This window comes from Ipomoea nil, unplaced genomic scaffold (genome assembly GCF_001879475.1).
Source record: "Ipomoea nil cultivar Tokyo-kokei standard unplaced genomic scaffold, Asagao_1.1 scaffold0865, whole genome shotgun sequence".
NCBI classification, from domain to species: Eukaryota; Viridiplantae; Streptophyta; class Magnoliopsida; order Solanales; family Convolvulaceae; genus Ipomoea; species Ipomoea nil.
In genome coordinates, this window is record NW_017617293.1 from 748,933 (window position 1) to 771,657 (window position 22,725).

At 34.2% G+C, this 22,725-nt stretch overlaps 2 protein-coding genes across 3 annotated transcripts in view; one reads left to right on the top strand and one right to left on the bottom strand.

Moving 5' to 3' along the window:
• Window positions 1-22,725, bottom strand: part of LOC109178702 (pentatricopeptide repeat-containing protein At2g15690-like) — a 39,251-nt gene that overhangs the window by 2,188 nt on the left and 14,338 nt on the right. The window lies entirely within an intron of this gene.
• LOC109178666 (ankyrin repeat-containing protein ITN1-like) lies at window positions 1,293-21,625 on the top strand. The gene is made up of 4 exons (XM_019328203.1): window positions 1,293-1,935; window positions 11,330-11,392; window positions 20,037-20,584; window positions 20,978-21,625. Exons 1-4 carry the CDS (start codon window positions 1,302-1,304, stop codon window positions 21,623-21,625), a joined length of 1,893 nt encoding a protein of 630 aa, XP_019183748.1. The 5' UTR covers window positions 1,293-1,301.

Genomic DNA, 22,725 nt, shown 5'->3' on the forward strand with positions numbered 1-22,725 from the left:
ATCATCAGCGCCACATAACCTAAGTGAACGATAATATTAACATCGTTAACTATTATCCTTAATTGCACTTTATTGCAGTGACTAAATTGAACAAAATAAAAGTATAAGGATTAAATTAAACAAAACGCTATGTACATGAACTTCATAGGTACTTTAACACATCATAAGCTCTATGTTACCTCCTACTTAGTCACAATGAATAAGTATGTGGTTGATCACAGGAAAGGAAGATAGGGATTTTCAAACCTATCTTCTATTTTAGAATTTTAGATATAATTATAAACCAATACTAATGGCGGGCCCCACTAATCATATGTTATTCAACATGCAGTGAATAACAACCATAAACTCTTAGCGCTATGCGCACTTAGCTATGACTCTGATCATGATCTACCATTAATGCTCTGATGAGCGGAGAAGGTCATAACTTTAGCGCCCCGTGCATAAACATATAGTCGATCTAGACTACACATGTCACACTCCGAGTGTTGTTATATGCGATTTTATTTCACGTGTGCTAGTTTTTTACTTCCTTTAGCTGACATATACTTACGTCTAAGAAAGAGGGGGCATGGGAGCTTATGATGGAATAATATATATTTCATTATATAGTTATTATTCAATAGTCAAGGAAGAAGAAGTCTAGGCAAGAAAGTAGGGAGGGCTACGGGAAGTTACCCCATATTTGATTGATGAATATTATATTGGTGTTTAGTAGTTGGGTAAGTTAGCTAACAAGGCATTTATTTGCTATATTTTAGTCGTGAATATGACGGGAGAGATTAAAAATGACTCGTTGTGTAGTCCTTTTCCACAGCTCTTTAAAAATAGAATATGATGGCATATCACATATTTTAGAAGATAATTTTAAAAAGTGAATATAATTAAATTATAATGCAATAATTCAAGTAATTAAAAATTAAAATAACATTAATTTTACAAATATTTCGTTAAAATAAAAAAGAAGTCAATGACCAAATATCCAATTTTAAAAATACAAAATGTTGAATTTAAGAATTCAAACAAATTTAAATTACATTATCATCAACCTTTTTTTTTTTTTGAAAATACATTATCATCAACCTAAGTATTCCCAACTTATATTATAATATATACTCGCTCTCATACAGTCATACTAAAAATTATTTACAAACGATAGTATTCTGATCATGGATTGTTCCCATATTATTAATTCATGAATTGTTTACATCTTTATGTCATCAGTTGAAAATCATCATCACTATTTAATTACCCATCCATCAACCAAATGAATTAGAACTTTCATTGTAACAATCTTACAAATGGAACCAGCTGCTATGCGCATTCCTCATATGAAGCCGGCTTTATACAGAGCAGCAGCGGCAGGTACACTTGAAGATTACCGTAAGGCCCTGAGGGTGGAAGGAGCTGAGGACTGTCAAGTTGCGCCAAATGGAAATACTGTGCTGCATGTTGCGGTGCTCCACGGCAACAAACATTTTGTAGAGCAAATCCTAGAACAACAAAAGGCTATTGTTGTCGCCTCGTCGTCTATGTTATTTGCTCGGAACAACAAAAATGAAACTGTGTTGCATTGTGCAGCGGAGAAAGGCGACGCCGACATAGTCTCTGCCCTCATTAAAGCCATCAAGGAGTACAATGAGGATCTTGAATCCGGTGTTGGAGTGATAGAGATGATACATATGACGGATGATGTCAAGGACATGGCTTTGCACAAGGCAGTGAGAATGGGGCATTTGGAGGTGGTGAAGTTACTAATTGAAGAGGATAATGGATTTTTGTATCCTACCAATGAATTTGGTGAGACGCCCATTTACTTGGCTGCTGAGTCACATTTTCTTAATTGTTTGGAGGAGATACTCGAGACATGTCAAAATCTTTCTTATGTTGGACCACTCGGTCGAAATGCTCTTCATGCCGCAATATTATCATCAGGTATGTACAAATACTAAAGGCTTATGTACATCTTACATAGTTATATATATATATATATATATATATATATATATATATATATATATATATATATAGTCACTATAGATGGCAAATGGACCCATTCACCCAGTCATATAGTATGATCTGTTGGACTGATTCAAGTTATACTACTATACATAGTAAATCTATGTTGCTTAGTTCGGTTCATGGCTTGGATTAAGTCTAGGGTCCACCTAAGAGTCTAAAATATACAATTCATAATTCATATAGTGACGCGGTTTTATTTCATTTTTTTCTTTTTTTTTGTGTAAGGAAAAAATATTGATGCCATATGTTAGCTATAAGTATATAATATATTTACTACAAATTTATAAAATCAAGAGAATTAGACAACTCCTTGTATACCAAGATTATGTGGTCTAATGGTATTCCGATTGGAATTTCATTTAGAAGGTTGTAAGTTTGAGCCTCAGTGGAGGTGTTATTGGTTCTTTGTGTTTCAACAGGTACATCTAAATGCATATATAATCGTATAGACTCTATTATAAATTAAACCAAAATTTTGCATATTCATATAAATCATGACTTTACATAAACATATATAAATAGTGCTCTCTTTTGAGGGCGGATGATGCACCCAAATATATATATATATATGATGCACCCAAATATATATATATATATATATATATATATATATATATATATATATATATATATACATTTAAAATTTTGTATGCATCTCGCATCATTTAAAAAAAATATTATGTCATACTCATAAATGCATGAATTTCAATAAAAGTTTTTTTTTTTTTTTTTTTTTTTTTTTTTTTTGCACATGATAGGTAGCGAATGGGAAATCTTGAAGCATCTTTTCCAAAGTCATGTGGCTTTACCAGGTAACATCATCTGTTAATGCTTTATTATAATCCGACCGTTTTTTTTTTTTTATTTACGTATATATACTAACATTTTGTACACGGGATATACAAAAATTTATTTTTGATATTAAAATATTAATAATTAAAATTTTTAGTTAAAATTATATTTCACAATTCCTTAAAGTAAAAAATTTTAATTATTTTATTTAATTTTAAAAAAAAAAAGAGAAAAAATTATATTTTGTTTACTAATAATGTTAAAAAATTTGATATAATTTATACTCTAATTTTAAAATAAATAAAATATCTATAATAATAAGCTTCTATTCACATATGTTGATACACACACACACATACGATTTACCATTCATATAAATTTAATTAAAATATAATCTACAATTAAATTAATTATATAATAATTTAATAAAATGATGATTAAAGAATACAAAAAAAAGATATGATATATATATAAATATATATATATATATATATATATATATATATAATGTGTTTAGAAAAAAGAGTTTGCAAAACCCTTTTTGTTCGGTTTGGGGAATTTTAATGAACTTATATTAATATTAGTTACTGGCTCTATTACATTGTAGTATCTGTTCATATACTTTCTCAACCTACTGAAACAAAAAGAACCATTAACGCCTCCAGGCTTGAACTCATAATCTTCCATACTCATAATCTTCCAAATGGAAGTCCAACTCGGATACCATTAGACCACATAAATATATATATATATATATATATATATATATATATATATATATATATATATATTTATATATTTATATATTTATATATTTATATATAACAATATAATTGAAAAGTAATTAAATTTGATTGCATAGTATATTATATTATAAATTTAAAGACTATATCAATTTCAAATACAGACTAAAAATTTTCAAAAAAAAATACAGACTAAAACATTCGTTTTGTTAGTATAATTATCCTTGATAGGTAATATAATAATTTTATTTAAATTAAAGACTAAAACATTCGTTTTGTTAGTATAATTATCCTTGATAGGTAATATAATAATTTTATTTAAATTAAAAACTCTTTTGTGATATATCATATATTTTTGTAGATCTTATATAATTTTATGTATTGTGATTGAAAAAAATAAATAAATTTTGTTGCATTATAAATTTAAAAAATAAACTCAATTGTTCACTATAAAATATAATATTAAAAGAAAAATGGTAATACACTACCCTAAAGAAATTCAAAAAAAAAAAAAAAAAAAAAAAAAAAAAAAAAAAAAAAAAAAAAAAAAAACTAAATTTTGTTTAGGGCAGCTTACTAGAAGAAAAGCGCTATCCCAATCAATATCCTATGTAGGGAAGATTCAAATTAAAATGAAAAACTAAATTGTAGAATTTAATTAGGGAATGAGTTTACACAATTCAATCATAAAAGTTGGTCACTTTTTGAATACCAATGAACTTTTGAAGAATATTTAAAAGTTTGAATTAAATATCATTTGACATTTAAAGACTTTTTAAAATTTTGAATCAAATATCAAAAATAATTTATAGAATAGAGGGGAAGAGTTTACACTATTGTGAAATAGTTTATAAAAGTTGGTCACTTTTATAATACCAATAAACTTTGAAAGAATATTTAAAAGTTTGAATTAAATACCATATATTTAAAAAAAAATTTAAAAATCTTGATCGAATATCAACCACTTTTAAATACTTTGTAAAAGTTTAAATCTAATGCCATGAAACTTCTAAATTTGTAAATGTGTAGATTGAATACACCTCATTATTACAATTAAAACCAATCCATTTGAGTTTTGAAAATTAATTGAAAGGTATTAGAAAAATACCTCCACTATCTCATTTTATATGTTGGTTCAATTGATAAGGCTTGACTGAAGTTATTTACACATCAATTTTTCATAATATTACTTTGAATATTAGTATATAAAATTTATATATTTAGAAACTACATTAAAATTACTATGAAACAAAAAAAAAATCAAAAAAAAATCAAAAAAAAAATCAAAATTAAGAATTATAAAATAATTTTAAAAAAAAAATAAACAAAGAGGAAAGAGTTAGTTTAACCAATAAACTTTAGTACATTGTAGCGTGCAATGTACTAGAGGCTTATGTACACCTTACATACTCACTATCAAAGGTTCATGATTTAATACTCAATTTGATGAGAATATATTTTCTGTGAATTGATCAAGAGCAGCGGATACAGAGTATATAAAGACATGAAATAGAGATCTAGTCTAATACTACTAGTAGAGTCCTAATACTCCCCCTCACGCACAAGGTTGGTCAGCTATAACATTGAGCTTGCAACGGAGTAAATTAAAACGCACAGACGAAAGAGACTTAGTAAAAATATCCGCTATCTGATATTTGGTAGAAATAAAATTGACATGTAATTCCTTCTTTGCGACTTTATCACGAACAAAGTGGTAGTCGATCTGAATGTGCTTGGTGCGAGCATGAAACACCGAATTAGCACACAGATAAGTAGCTCCCAGATTGTCACACCAGAGTTTTGGCAAAGAAGGTGGCGCAAACCCGATTTCCTTCATCAGAGAGACGAGTCAAGTAACCTCTGCAGAGACATCAGCCAGTCCTTTGTATTCAGCCTTAGTTGATGAACGAGCCACAGTACGCTGTTTTCGACAAACCCATGAGACAAGATTGGTCCCCAAAAACACAACAAAACCACTAGTAGATTTGCGATCATCAGGATTGCCAGCCCAATCCGAATCAGAATATACATGAATATCCAAAGAAGGAGAATAAGCAATCTTAAGACCAAGATGTAGTGTCTCATTTACATACCGTAACACCCTCTTGAGAGCCGGCCAATCCGCAGTAGAGGGAGAGTGCATGTGCTGACACAAACGATTGACTGCATAGGAAAGATCAGGCCGAGTTACCGTAAGATATTGCATAGCACATGCAAAGCTGCGATACTTAGTGGGATCAGCGTATGGTACCACGGCATCAGTCTCGGCCTTCATGGTTGAAACCGGAGTGGCCACGGGCTTGCAATCAACCATACCTGCTCGTTTTAGAATATCCTTCATGTACCATTGTTGAGACAGAAGCATGCCATTAGACAACGGAACGGTCTCAATACCCAGAAAAAACGAGGGCACACTCATGTCACGAACTTTAAACTCAAGAGCCAACTTGTCAATAAGAGCAGTCACATGAGCCGAATCAGAACCCATAACCAAAATATCATCCACATAAACTAGAAAATATAGACGAGTATTGCCATGTGAATATATAAATAAAGAGACATCCGTCTTTGAAGGTGAGAAACCAACAGAAACCAGAAAATCATGCAAACGAGTGAACCAAGCACGGGGAGCTTGCTTAAGCCCATATAAAGAACGTTGAAGGAGACAAACGTGCCCAGTCAGCATTTTGTCTTCATAGCCAGGGGGCTGGCACATATAAACCGTCTCAGCGAGATTGCCATTTAGGAAAGCATTGTGTATGTCCAACTGTCGAATAGCCCATCCACGAGAAATAGCTAGGGATAAAAGAAGACGTACCGTAGTCGGTTTAACCACGGGACTAAAGGTCTCAAAGAAATCCTCACCAGCAACCTGATTGAATCCCTTGGCAACCAAATGAGTCTTGTAACGCTCAATCGAACCATCAACTTTCCTCTTGGTTCTAAACACCCATTTACACCCAACTACATTTATACCTGATTTAAAAGGAACAAGCCGCCATGAATTGTTGTGCACCAAGGCATTAAATTCCAAATCCATTGCATCCCGCCATTCGGGAAATTTGACCGCTTGAGTAAAACATGTACGCTCAGTAGTGACGTCAGTAGATAGAGCAACATGGTTATGCGGCCCCGAGCTCCGCGTATTCGTCATATGAGACCGAACAGGATCGGGCGCGGGACAGGATCAACCACGGGGTCGGCCCCTTGGCCGAGCAGGCGGCTGGTCCGTGACTGTCCGCTCGGACTCGGTCACGGACGGCTCGGTAGAGACGGGCTGCTGGCGGTGTGGCTCGGGTCTGGTTACGGGCACTGCAGGAGGATCAAAGGCCGAGACTGCACTCGGCTCACCAGGAGGCACAATCGGCGCAACACCCCATGGCTCCGGGCGTGGTGCGGGTACTTGTGAATCAACAGAAGCAACAAAAGGAAAGACAGTCTCATCGAATCGCACATGGCGACAGATAAAAACCTTGTTAGTGTTAGTGTCTAAACAACGATAGCCACAAAAAGATGGAGGATATCCTAGAAAGACACAAGGAGACGACCGAAACTGCAGTTTGTTGCGATTATAGGACCGCAGATTAGAAAAACACAGACACCCAAAAACCCGTAAGTATGAGTAAGAGGGCGGAGACCGATGCAAGAAATAGTGAGGAGACTTATCAGACAAGACACGAGTGTGCAATTTATTGATAAGATACACAGCAGTTTCGAATGCATAATCCCAGAAACGAGACGGAACAGAGGATTGGGCTATTAACGCCAGTCCTGTTTTGACAACATGACGATGCTTGCGTTCTACTCTGCCATTTTGTTCATGAGTATACGCACAGGACTGCCTGTGACGAATACCCAATAACGCGAGAGTCGAACCACGCTTTTTGTATTCTCCCCCTAAATCAGACTGAAAAGACAAAATTTTACGAGAGAAGGAACGTTCAACAAGTGACCGAAACTTATCAAATATCGCATATAAATCAGACTTAGCTCGCATAGGATAATACCACACGTAACGAATGTAATCATCCACAAATAATACAAAATATTTAAAGCCATTTGCAGAAAGTATCGGCGTAGGGCCCCAAATATCTTAATATATTAATTCTAAAGGATGCGAACTAGTACATTCAACACGCGATAAAGGAAAATGAGACGACTTGCGTAATTGACAAGAGGAACAAATGTTGGGCAGATCACTGGAATTAAACGAACTAAGACTAGAAGATGCTAAAACTTGACGCAGGACCCGAGAGTGTGGATGCCCAAGCCGCATATGCCAAACGAAAGAGGACCGTGCAGCAACGAAAGCAGCGGGAGCCGGACGCGAGGCAGACCAGACATATAAACCCCGGACGCATGCCCCTTAAAAAGAGTGTTCCTGGTTTGAATGTCTTTCACAAAGAAACACGAAGGGTGAAACTAAAAAAAAAAAAAAAAAACATTATTTTCTTTAGCAAAACGCTGAAAAGATAATAACGAAGAAGATAAACCCGGAACATGCAAAACATCAGACATACGAAACGACCTAGAATTAGTGGCTAACGAAGAAGAACCAACAGTAACAATAGGCAAACTTGTACCATTGCCGACCTGAAGTGTCTCCGGACCATCATATGTGGTAGAGGACGTCAATAAGGTGGGATCAGGGGTAGCATGATTTGTGGCACCAGTGTCGGGGAACCACTGATGAGAGTCGTCCGTAGGACCATCAACACCAGAAACGACAACATTCGCCTGAGGATCTGGATCAGGAGTGAAACGACGCCAACACGCCGTAGCTATATGCCCTTACTTGTTGCAAATCTGACACTGAGGGCCTGAGTTGGACCGCCCCCCGACCACGACCACCGCGCCCCCTGCCGCGGCCGCCACCACCTCGGTTTTGTAGACTGCCACCGCGGCCACCATGACCCCCATGGCTTACAGCCAAGGCCGCCAGTGCGTCGAGAACCGCGCCGTCATCCGAGCAGTTCCACTCCTACGAAACAAGAAAATCTGCAACCTCCGGGAGGGGAACGGGAGCACCACGGGTTAGGGTTGCCACCAACGGTCGTAACTCCGGGCACAAACCACAAAACACGTACAGATTCTGATCATCCAACTCAACGTGACGACCGGCGAGAGCCAGTTCATCAATCAACATTTGAGCGTGACCAAGGTAATCAGATAGGGAGGAGTCACCTTGGCGGAGCCCTTGTAGTTCGCCACGTAGCTGGAGAGCGAGTGGACGATCCTAGGGTTTGTTCGATCACCTGCCAAAGTTGCCGAGAAGTACCCTTGCCGACGGCGAAACGAAGGGTCTCCTCGGACAAGGAAGAGATGAGCATGGAGAGGATGGCTTTGTCTTGCCGACGCCATGCGAGCTCCCGCGCCGGGAGATCGGAAGCCACCGCCAGAACGCTGTCCGCAGTCGATGCCAGCGCCGGTGACTCTGTCAGAAAGGGCATAGTACCATCAACAAACCCTAGAAACCCTTGGCCTTCAAGAAACAGAAGCATCTGAGTCCACCAGAACAGATAGTTCTGGGAGGTCAACTTTAAGGAAACGAGGTGGTGAGCCGATGAAAGGCTACCATTCGCAAGCACCGAAGAAATCTCGGTAACGGTCCGTTCAGAGGAACCAAGAACAGAGCCGTTATTAACACCGAAGTTTTCCATGGGAAAACCTAGCTGATACCAGATGAGAATATATTTTATGTGAATTGATCAAGAGCAGCGGATACAGAGTATATAAAGACATGAAATAGAGATCTAGTCTAATACTACTAATATAATAAAGATCTAGTCTAATACTACTAGTAGAGTCCTAATAAATTTAGTCCTCAAATATAGTGATTTTTTTTATTTAGTCCTAAACGACTTTTTGTGTTTAATTATGTTTGTTTTACCCAATTGAGCCCTATGTTAAGATAGCTTGGTAATTCACATCTATTAATACTCAATTCAGTTCTCGATTATAATAGTTTGGCTAGTCTTCGAATATAGTGGTTTTACCTAATTTAGTCATCGACTATAGTGGTTTTTACCTAATTTAGTCATCGACTATAGTAGTTTAATTTTTTATTGATTTAGTCCTTGATTCTAGTAGCCGAGGACCCAATAGGATAAAACCATCGAAGTCGAGGATCTAATTAATCACAAAAATTCATTTAGAACTAAATTGAGAAAAATCATTATAGTCAATGACTAAATTGAGTATTAACTTGAAGGTTGATATATCCCATCATAAACTATGATTGGTTGGGCTAATTCAGGGGCAAATTATTGTGTGAATCATGGTCCACAGAGTGCTGTGTGGACCATATCAAAAAGTATATTTTTTAATATACTAAATGTTCATAATTTGTGTACTGAATGTACATTATATAATATAATGTACACTCAGTACACAAATAATGTATATTCCCTGAATATAATGTACATTTTTAATATACTAAAAATACATTATTTTTGTATTGCATGTATATTATTTTACAGTATATAAAATATGGTCCATACAACTATGGACCTGATTGTAATTCAGGTTACTATGCATAGTAAATCTATGTTGCTTAGTTCGGTTCACGGTCTGGATTAAATTGTAAACAATCATTATATCATGTATCTTAATCCAAAACAATGTTATTTCATAAGTTAATACAAATAATTCCTTTATTGTCATCATTTTTCCAAGAAAATTAAAAACAAGGTTAGTACCGTAGATACATAATATGTTAACTGCATATATATAATCTATTAACTACAAAGTTATAAAATCAACAAGCTAAGATGGATTTGGTCCAGGATATAATGATTGATTTGCTGTTGGAAAAAATAGCATAAAATAACATTTTAAGTGGCTATTTTGTGGTACAAATATATGTGTGGTCCACTTTCGATTTCGGTCGGGTTTAAGTGGATTCGAGCTCTTCGTAGTGTGGCGAAGAGATCCATATTGGCAATTTATATCATGCACCAGGGCGCGCATTGCATTGTGCGCCCTGATGCAAAACAACGTCGTTTTACATAACTGTATAAAAAATACACATAATTGTATAAATAAATACACATAATTGTATAAACAAACACACATAACTGTATAAAAAAAAATACACATAATTGTATAAACAAATACACATCCGCGCCTCCCAAAACGATGTCGTTTTGGGAGGCGCGGGGCGCACAGTGCTGCGCGCGCCGTGGTGCAGGGTATAACGATTGATCGATATATTGTATGCTCAAAATGAATAATGGGTGAACGAGAAATTAATTCTCAAAGTAGACCCATTTGAGTTTGAAAATGAAGGTGAAAAGACTTGGAAGAAGCACTTGTCTAACATTGGTTTGAAAAGTGGATTTGCACCACGTACTATATAAGACTCTTATATAATGAGTTTGAATTATATAACATAGAGGCTCACTCTCATGCACCTCTATAACTTTCTACTTTATAGTCGCTTATTGTTTGAGTGCTCAACCATAAGTCGAAGTTTGTAATATATCTCTAACATTTGCCACATTTAAATGCATGTATAGTCATATAGACTATTATAAAGAGACTATGCCTTTTTTTTAGTGATTCACTCGATAATATTCACACATTGAAATATATTTATATTTAAAATAATAATATCTTTTCTCCTAAAAAATAATATTTTTTACCTAAATTTTGTACCCAAAATTTTGCATATTGACATAAATTATGACTTTACATAAGCATATTTAGATTTACATGTGAAATTTTGTATGCACATTTCGATAATTAAAAATAAGAGTTTGTACACATGATAGGTAGCGCATCGTCATTCTGGGAAATGCTGATGCAAATTTTCAGACGTCATGTGGGTAAAGCAGGTAACATCATCTATTAATGCTTTATTGTAACCTTTTTTTTTTTTTTTTTTGAAAGCGTGCTTTATTATAACCTCTTTTTTTTTTTAAAGATAAGTGGTAATTTCATTAGAAATAAGTCGCAATAATATCAGGAGGGATTAAATCTCAATACATAGTAGTATGATGTTGGAAAGCTGTAGATGCTAAGGTATGTGCTAAATAATTGTTCGATCTAGGAACAAAATTAAACAAACAAAAACCAAACGAAGTTGCAGCTGCCCGACAGCTATTGATAGCATAGCCAACGTACGAACGGAGCATAGATGGTGGCGAAGTGAGATAATGTTGTAGAGTGAGGCAATCCGTATAAAGCTTTACAGACTCCTCTCCCCAATTCTTTAACCATGACAAAACTTCCTTGCATGCAATTGCCTTGGCCATGAGCAGTGAGAAACAATCCTGAAGGGGTGTACTGAATATAATGCTGCAACATATCCCCCGTTTGCATCGAGGAGGACTGCACCTGCCGTTGCCTTGCCCGTCTCGTGGAGGTAACCAGCATAGAAGCGGCAAATCCTCGACTGAGGGGCGGCTAACGCGGCTGCTATGGTGACGGACTGTCCATGCAGTACCGACAGTGCATCGGCTGGGGCGGCAGGATGGTCGGCCGGCGTCCTCGCGACGGTGGTGTGGCGGGTTCGCTGCCATGCTTGCACGATTGCGGTAGCTGCCGCAATCAAACTCCTCGGGCGTGGAAGGTAGGCATCCCACACCGCTCTATTTCGTGCTCACCATATGTGGTATAGAATCGCTGTTGCATATAATATTCCATTAGAGTCAAGAACATTTAGAAGATCTCCAAACCAAACATGAAAAATATTTGTCACACTATTGGGTATTGGAAGGTTGGATAATCCCCAAATGGCCTTTGCATAATCACACATCACCAAAGCATGCATAGTGTTTTCTTGAGATATTCCGCACATAACACAATTTGGTTCCACGTCCACTCTCTTTATAAGCAAATTTGTAGTGGTGGGGAGAATATCACTAATAGCTCTCCAAAGGAATGTCTTCCACTTGGGGGGATTTTGAGTTTCCATAGAGTAAGCCATTTATTGAAAGCCTCATCCCTATCTTCATAATTTCCAACAATACGTCTATAACCACTTTTTAGTGAATATATTCCTTTCTGGTCTTCGTGCCAATACCAAGTATCATCATAATCAGGGGAGATAGGTATTTTCATAATATTTGTGACATCGATAGGTTAGAATAAATCAGTTAATATGGAATGATCCCATGAACCAGTTTCTTGATCAATCAAACCTACCACCTTGGCACCTACCAGTTGCATAGGCATCTCTGTCTGTATCATAAGTTCCTGGTCATCCTGTATCCTCGGATGATCCCATATCAGCGTAGTCTCTCCATTTCCAATCTTGCGTCTCACACCACTACAGATTAAACCTTTAGCTGTCATTATACTACGCCAACAGAAACTGGGGTTATTTCCTATATGTGCATCAAAAAATAAATCTTTGGGATAATACCTTGCTTTATAAACTCGGGCTACCAGTGATTCAGACTTAGTAAGCATTCACCATGCCTGTTTACCTAACATAGCTAGGTTAAAGGCACGCAGCTCCTTGAAACCCAGGCCTCTATGTTTCTTTGGGATACATAATTTGTCTCAACCCTTCCAGTGTATTCCATGGTCAGTACCCAATCCCCACCAGTAGCGGTTCATGGTTTGCTCAATAGCTGTGCTGACAGATATAGGCAACAGAAAGACACTCATTGAAAATGTAGGCATAGATTGTGCTACACTTTTCAATAAAATCTCCTTGCCTGCCTGTGATAAAAAAATTTTTACTCCATAATCCAATTCTCTGCCTAATCTTATCCTCAATATACGAGAAAACCGCCTTTTTATTTCTCCCCACAAATGATGGGAACCCCAAATATTTTCCAAAGTTAGGTGCCTGTACCACCCCCAGAATTTGAGCCACCTCCATTCTATCCATTACACCTGTATTTCTGCTATAGCATACACTTGACTTGTGATAATTAACCACCTGCCCATACATTTTTCATATACAGATAAACAATCCTTTATTTTACCAGCCTCTTTGTGCATTGGCATTAAAAAATAACAGACTATCATTTGCAAAAAACAAGTGAGAGATGGGGGGCTCCCCTTGCCACCCTGCAACCATGTATAGAACCATCATTTTGTGCTTGCTGCAATAACAGAGAAAGACCCTCCGCACAGATAATGAAGAGATAAGGGGACAGAGGATCTCCTTGCCTCAAGCCACGAGTAGGTAACACTGGGGTGCTGCGTGCGCCATTTATCATAAAAATGTATTAGCACAAAAACATATTATATTATAACTTTAAAGACAATTAATTTCAAATACGGATTAAAACATTCGTTTTGTTAGTATAATTATCATTGATAGGCTATACTATAATTTTCTTTAAAATCTTGTATAATATATCATATATAATAGTATGTATAGATCTTATATAAATTTATGTATTGTAATTGAAAAATTATTTTAACTTGGTTGCACAAAAATCAATGTATTATAAATTTAAGGATAATCCATCTTTTCACTAAACGATATGATGGTCCTGATGCCGAAGAATGAGAGTTTAGAGGGGGTGAATAGACTATGCGAATTTTGAAACTTTACTTGAAAGATTAATGCACAACGGGAATTATATGTTCTTTTTAATATTCTTTGCACACTTTCGTAGTTTCGTTAGAAATTGTTTAACTGAGATGAATATGTATGCAATGCAAGGCGGTTAAATGAAGATAAGTAACGAGAGAGAGATAGAGAGATTTTTATAGTGGTTCAGCTATTAACTAAGTCTACTCCACTCTTATTTCACAACCCGTGAAAGGGTTTGCACTATCACTCATAGTACAAACTAAGTGATGAAGAGGGGTATTTATAGGGGTGAAAAATCCATATGTTAGAGGGAGATGAAAATTTCAAACCTATTAACTAGTGTGTATTGACTGCTGGGTAAGGAGTCTTAAATGCGGCTTGTACTATATAGCCGTTGGCTTCAAAAAGTAACCAACATTTTTGTCCCGTAACGAAAACAAAAGGTACTAATCATTAAATACTCCTCGATATTTGAAATATCATTCCTAGAACACCATTTGTCTAGGTTGATTTTCCCAGCTTTGAGACTTGGACAATTATGCTTCTGAAAACATGTGAAACTTGTCCAATCGAGTTAGACCTTGACTCGTAATCTCGGGATCTGGTAACGAAGGATTGTCCTTATCATTCGTTGTCTTCTCAATTCAAATGATCTTTCTTTATCATTTGTCAATTACACGAGAGATAGACCCTTCCAAGTTTCAGTCTTGGAGGATCTCTCGGCCTTCTCTTGATCTTCTCTTCTCTTTAACCTCTCATGATTGATTGAGGGATGCTCTGATTCGTGTATACACTCAGCTGAGCACGAATCATTCTTTGAGCAAAAGCAACTTTCGTTCAACACGAAAGATACAAAATAAAGAGATAAAAAGATGAGTTTAAATTCCTAGTGAGTTTGGTATCATTAAAATCTAATTACACATGTTCCTAACATGATATAATATTACAAGATAAATTGTAATATAACACTTATAAACAAGAAAAGAATATTGAACTGTGTCATTAGTAGCTAACTCGATTGAAGAGTTTTCCCTATTCGTGTCCTGAGTTGGGAAGATTTAAACGATAATGAAGAAAAAAGTTCTTAGAGTTTAGAAGAACAATAATAAAGGTTTTAAAAGTAAGATAATGAAGAAGAAACAATTTGTACAATTTAAACTGAATATCTATAGAGTTTAAATAGAAGAAAAAGTATATAGAGTTTAAAAGTTTCAAATAAGAATTTCAACTATTTATATTTTATCGAGAGAAAAACTATACACGAGTCCTATATGTGATAGATTTTTTTAGTGCTATACTTTGCCAACACTCCCACTAGGATTTGAACTAGTGTCATCCCATTTGGAAAAGCTACAAAGATGCCATTGAGCTATAAGCTAGCTACTTGGCCTTAATGTTAAATATATAAATGTCCATAATTTTTTGAAGAAAAATACTACTCATACTCCCAATTTTTTAATGAAATATCACCCGACTTGCCCGCATGGGCAACTCAGTTGATTTCTTAGTGGTAGATTGTGGGTAACGACACAAGATTGAGCCTTGACAGTCGCAGTGTGGAGTTAAACCTAATGTGTTAGGCTCCTTGTGCATGGTATCAAGAACTGGTCCTTTGGTCTTCTCACATAATGAGCTATTGAGTTGCTATGATTTTCCAATTGTTATATCGTGGACCAGGGTCTACAGTGCATTGTGGACCCGATCAAATATACATAATTTGATTTCATAATGTACAAAATTCATGTTCATAATGCACATAGTTTATGTTCATAATACACATACACATAAATATGATATAATGAACATGAATTATGTGCATTATGAACATCAATTCTATACATTATGAAATCAAATTATATGTATTATCTTAAGTGTTTATGTGTGTTCATTACATCATGTTTATGTATATATATATATATATATATATATATATATATATATATATATATATATATATATGTGTGTGTGTGTGTGTGTGTGTGTGTGTGTGTGTGTGTGTTATGAACATAAATTCTGTATATTATGAACATGAATTATGTACATTATGAAGTCAAATTACGTGCATTGGACCATTGTGGACCCTGGTCTACGATATAAATTGTTATGATTTACCCCTCCTTCACTATCCTGTTGGGTCGGGGTATATATATGGGGCCGTTTGGAGCAAAAAAAAATTGTCTTATGTGGGCAAATATATCACTCAACTTTTAAAGATTTCTTAAAATTATAAATCTTATATCTTCACATTTTTAAATGTCATAAAATTCTAGATTAAATACACCCCTAATCATAATTAAAACAAATTCATCAAAAGTTTAGAAACATAATTAAAAGGTATATGAAAAATACTCTATCTGTCTTATTTTATATGTTTAGTTTTAATTAATGGGGTTTCACACTTAGGTGCGAATGCTTCGCCCAGGCGCAAAATATGAATGAATTCTGTTCGTCCACGTGTCCAGATCTAATGGATGAGAAACACTGATTTTAAAAAAAAATGCGGTGGCATTTTCGTAATAATTGAACATCGAAGTGCAAGTAAAATGTATTACAAGTGCATGTAAAATGTATTATAGGTGCAAGTAAAAATTTACACTGAGCATCAATACTTAGTTGCACCTATAGTTCTAAGTAGTTGCACATATAGTTCTAAGTAGTTGCACACATAGTTATAAGTAGTTGCACCTAGGTGTATGAATGTTTGCGAGTGATTTTCAGGGGTATTACTACCCGCTGAACTCAGATCAATGAATGTTAACAAGGCAAAATTACATGCACTTATAGGTGAAAGTAGGTGCACCTATAGTTATAAGTAGTTGCACCTATAGTTATAAATAGTTGCACATATAGTTATAAGCACACCCAGGTGCATGAATGTTTGCGGAAAGTGAATGTAACAAGGCAAAATTACATGCACTTATAGGTGAAAGTAGGTGCACTTGTAAGTTATTTTACTTGCACTTCGATGTTCAATTATTTACGAAAATGCCACCGCATTTTTTTTTAAGTTATTAGATCTGGACACGTGTCGCGCGCTGATTCGTTCGCATTTCCCTCATGAGCACTTATTCGCACCTGAGTGCATCCCTATCTAAACTTATGTAAATTTTAATTTTTTTTTATAATATTAAGTTTAGTATTAGTATATAAACTTTATATCTTTGGAAATTATATTAAAAGAATGATAAAATGCAAAACAAACCAAAATTTAAAATTATAAGGAAATCTTACAAAAACTAAATAATGAAAAAGGAATGATTTGATTAGTAAATAATAAACCTGGAAAGTAATATGTGATAGATAAAATAATGAATATATATATATATATATATATATATATATATATATATATATATATATAATAATTTTTTTAAAAGGCCCCAAAAGTTTGGGGGCTTTGTGTAACGGCATGGCAAATTTTTGTGTGGATCACGGTCCAAAATGAAGTCATTTTGATGTTAAAAATTTTCTTGTTTCACACCTATATTAAAATAATGAAAATTTTGAGATAAGATAATGTATTTTATGAGTTAGAATAATGTATTTTATGTGTTAAAGTAATGTCCTTTATGTATTAGAGTAATGAAATTTCTAAGATAAGATAATTTATTTTATGAGTTAGAATAATGTACATTATGTGTTAGAATAATGTATTTTATGAGTTATAATAATGTATAATGTACTTTACGTGTTAGAATAATGAAATTTCTAGGATAAGATAATTTATTTTATGAGTTAGAATAATGTACTTTATGTGTTTGAATAATCTATTTTATAAGCTAGAATAATGTACTTTATGAATTAGAATAATATATTTTATGAGTTAGAATAATGTACTTTCTGTGTTTTTAGGCTATGGTCCACGCAATAATGATTGGATGGCCATAGCCAGAGGTCATAGGCAAATTTTACTGTGGACCATGATGCATGTATGGTAGCATTGTGGTCCATGAGGTATGTATCATTTTAATTACACTTCAGTTTCATTTGACAATATTACTTTGTTTTTCAATTTCATTTTCTATACACACTAGTTGCATTATAACAATAACAAAGTATCATTTTAATTCAACTACAGTTTTATTTGACAATATACATTATTGCATGAACTCTATTTTGTAGTTTCATTTTCCACACACACTAGTTTAATTATAGTAAATATTAAAGTAGTACAGAGTATTTTAATTATACTCTAGGTTCATTTGCCAGTATATGTTATTAAATGACTTGAACTTTAGTTTCATTTTTCATACACACTAGTTTCATTATAACAATACTAAAGCATAATTTTAATTATACTACAGTTTCATTTGACAATATACGTTGTTGAATGGCTATGTTTTTTTGTTTCATTTTCCAGACACACTAGTTTGATAATAACAACACTATAATGTTATTTTAATTCTACTACAGTTTCATTTGACAACCATGATCCACAGTACTGTACAACAACTGAGAGGTCAGAACTGGCTCTAAAATATAACATTATAGTACGAAGATTTTAATTTAATTTATGAATTTAAATTCATATTCAAAAATAGTTTTTTTTTTTGAAGAATTTGTAATTGTTTATAAACATACTAAAACGCGACTTGCCTCGGGTAATCAAATGCACAGGTTAAAAATAAAAAATAAAAAATAAAAAAATAAAAAATAAAAATGGCAAATTATACTGTACTAGGATCTATATTGTAGTATAGACCAATAATAAATATTCATTTTTAGTATATTAAAGACTCATTTTTAATGTACTAATTTTTTTTTATAATATACTAAAAAATAAACCTTTTAAAAATGAACATTTAGCATACTAAAAATAAACTTTATTTCAATGGTTCACAGTATAACAATTGTAAAAAAAAAAAAAAAAAAAAAAAAAAAAAAAAAATGAAAGTGGTTTAAGCGAGTTAATTAGTTCTCAAAATCGTCTTTGACTATGTTATACTTTTTTTATTTGGTTTTAATTATTAATTTATCTAAAATGGTCTATTGATTATACAAAAATTACTGAAATTATATTAATTTCTTCTCGTATACTAAATTGAGTAACCAGGATTATGTGGTCTAATGGTACCCGGGTTGAACTTTCATTTGGAAGGTTGTGAGTTTGAGCCTTAGTGGAGGCGTTATTGGTTCTTTGTGTTTTAGTAGGTTGAGAAAGTATATGAACAGATACTACAATGTAATAATGCCAGTAGCATTCAAAAAAAAAATTGAGTAAATTTTTGTATAGTTTTGAGACTATTTTGGATAATTGATAGAGTTAATTAATACTCATAATGGTCCTCGATTATAGTGATCTTTCTCAATTTTGTCCTAAACGATTTTGTTGACATAATATAGTCCAAAACTTTTATGTTTTCACTCAGTTTAGTCTTTCGTTTATTATTCCGTCAAATTGGTGTTAAATAAAGGAACAATTCAGTAATCTCAATATTGGCATTTCTTTACTCTCAGCCCAGCGAAGTGCGAAATCCTCTTTCTTTTACGAATTACTCTCAGACCTGCGAATCAAATTTTATATTCGTAGGTTTGGGAATAATTCGTAAAAGAAATAGTGATTTCGCACTTTTCAGGTCTGGGAGTAAAGAGATGTCAATATTAAAATTACTGAATTGTCCCTCTATTTAACACCGAATGGACAGAATAACAAACGTAGGACTAAATTGAGTAAAAACACAAAAGTCTGGAATTACATTAGGTTACTAAAGCGGTTTAGGACGAAATTAAGTAAAATCATTATAGTCGATGTCCATTTTGGGTATTAACTCATCATAATTGATAGTTGTTGACTATATTGATGAGAATTATGGCATAGTTTAATTGAATGACCATTTAGAATATTATCTCTTTTTAACATGTTAATCTGAACTATACCACTCCTTTTAGTATATACTCCTAATATACCATATACTTGATCCATAATAATCACTAGATTGAATTTATGCAAAAGTAAAATACGATGTCACTATTTATCTCAGGATGCATACAACTATTACTGGATAAGGAGACTTATTTGTGTGAGATGAGTGACAGTTTGGGTTGGACGCCACTACACTATGCTGTAAAACACGGTGATGATCAAACTGTCCAAAAGATCCTTGAGAAGAAAAGTTCTGCAGCATACATTCGTGCAGGCAAAGAAGATGATTGGACGACAATATTTCACATAGCAGCAAGACATGGAAACATTAAAACGATGAAATGCATATCAAATAGCTTACCAGATTGTTGGGTGATGATCAACTGCAAATCCCAAAATGTCCTTCACGAAGCAATACTGAGTGGTAGAGAAAATATGATAAAATATATATTGAAGTATCCCCAAATCGACAACCTTGTTGATCAAAAAGACAAAGATGGTAACACACCGCAGCACCTGTTTGGCATTTCTAGCTTGAGCATTTATAATCATTATTCTATAGTCTCCCGACTTAAGCGGAAGCATTTGGTCTTCAATAAACACCATCAAACTCTACTTGACGTGGCCTCCCAACGCGAAGTCTATTCAGTTTTTAAGCATATCTCTGTAAGTACACTAGCATTACTTTTATTTTACTCTCTCCATATGGGGTCCCGTTAGCGAGACTTCACTGAAGTTATTTTTAAGAGAAAATTGTAATTGATGTCCCTTTATAATATGTCAATTATCAATGTCACTCCTGAATTATTATTGGTATAAATGTTGTCCCTCAATTTTTAAAATGGTACATATATTGTCCCTCCCGTACCCCCTCCGTACCGTACAGGAGGAAAGGTGAGGAGCAACATTTACATTACTAATAATTCAGGAGTGACATATATTGATAATTGGCATATTATACAGTTTTTCCTCATTTAATTTACCGCACGCCGGCTAAACCAAACCATCATCAGATTGTAGTTTTTCATAATAATTTTGGTATTTTTATACGTACAACAGGGCGGATTACCTCAGCGGAGTGGTTGGAGAATTGGACCTCGTGCTGACCTCATACAAAATCAGGAAACAAGGGAAGAAGATACTGATAATGTAGACAAAGAGATTAATGATATGCTACGAGTGAGTAAAACAATGACTTTGGTGGCTACATTGATATTAACCATAAGCTTTGCAGCTGGTTTTACAGTTCCAGGTGGATACGACTCCAAAAATGGGTACCCAATACTGATAGGAAATAAGGGTTTTTCCTATTTTGTTATATCTGATACTGTGGCTTTCATATGTTCTATTTTGGCGATATTAATTTACATGTTCATGGTGGCAATAGCCCTGTTGGGTTCTATTAGGAGGAAACCAATTTTAATCAGGCTTTTCATACTCAACACTTTCATGACTTTCGTTGCCACAATAGCAGTCGTATATGCATTCCTTGGTGGAATGTACACCATTTTAGCAACTTACAATATGTTTCTCGCCGGTTCGGTTCCACTCATCGTCTTCAGTATGGTCCTTCTTCTTGCTTTTCTCTATTATTCCATGAAAAATACTTTCTTCCTCATTTCAACTTCATCTCTAATCTTTTTCCTCTTTCTCGAGCTTTCGAGTGGTTTCCTTCACTATTTTTACAACTCTAAAACCACTAAATAAAATTCATTCTCCCCCTCCTGTGTTATTGTGAAGCTACCTACCTTTAATTTTATACTTCCTCAGGCACTAGGAGTCTTTGTATTCTTATAAATACATTTCTTCTTCAACTTTGTAAATTGGATTGTTCAATCTTTGTATTCTTATAAATACATTTATTCTTCAACTTTGTAAATTGGATTGTTCAATAATAAAATTTTTGTTCTCATATGGTATCTTAAACATATTCATTGCTGCTAAATCACAAATTTGGTGTAGTACAATTAGGTGCTACTATGTCATGAGGCAGTGTTGCAAAAATCGCACCTAGGCGCCCGCCTCGATTAGGCGCTAGGCGATCGGCCACCTAGACGCCGATTAATCACTCTAGGCGGTCCCCAGGCACCTAGCGATTTTTTCAACCTTGGTCATGAGAGATGAATTGGATAGAAAAAAATATTAAGACTCTGTATCATTACTCTTTACCTATTTTGAATTCTGAATTCTTTTTAAAAAGTTGTAGTTTATGTAAATTAGTGAATCTTGAATGCAGGAATTACTTATCTGGTTCCTACTTAATTTTAATTCAATTAATTAACTTAGTTAGGTTCTATGTCAAATAGATAATTAAAGGAATGATAAACAAAAACAAAAATAAATGCAGAAAAAACAAAAAAAAAAAAAACAAAAAATAAAGGAACCAAAAAGATGTTTATGCAGTTCGAAAAACTTCTCCTACGTCTACAGGGCAACTCAACCCAAGTCCACTTCTCCTACGTCTACAGGGCAACTCAACCCAAGTCCAATCCTACTAAATGATCACCAAGATTACAAACACTATTGAACAGATTTATCTATACACACTATGGTCTAATCTTTCACAACAACTCAATCTTCATCATTTTCCTTGAGTTGGTACATGCAAGCCAATGTTTCACTTCAAGCTTCAATAATCATAGACCCGTCTTCAACACCATAATTTCATTCGCCTATCAACCTTTGTATGCTTTTCGAATAAACCTAAAATTAGAAAATGATGGAGTAATAAATCATGTAAGGATTAGTACAACTTTTTCGAGCAATTCATTCTGCAATCCACCTTGAGAAATAATATACGGAGTAGT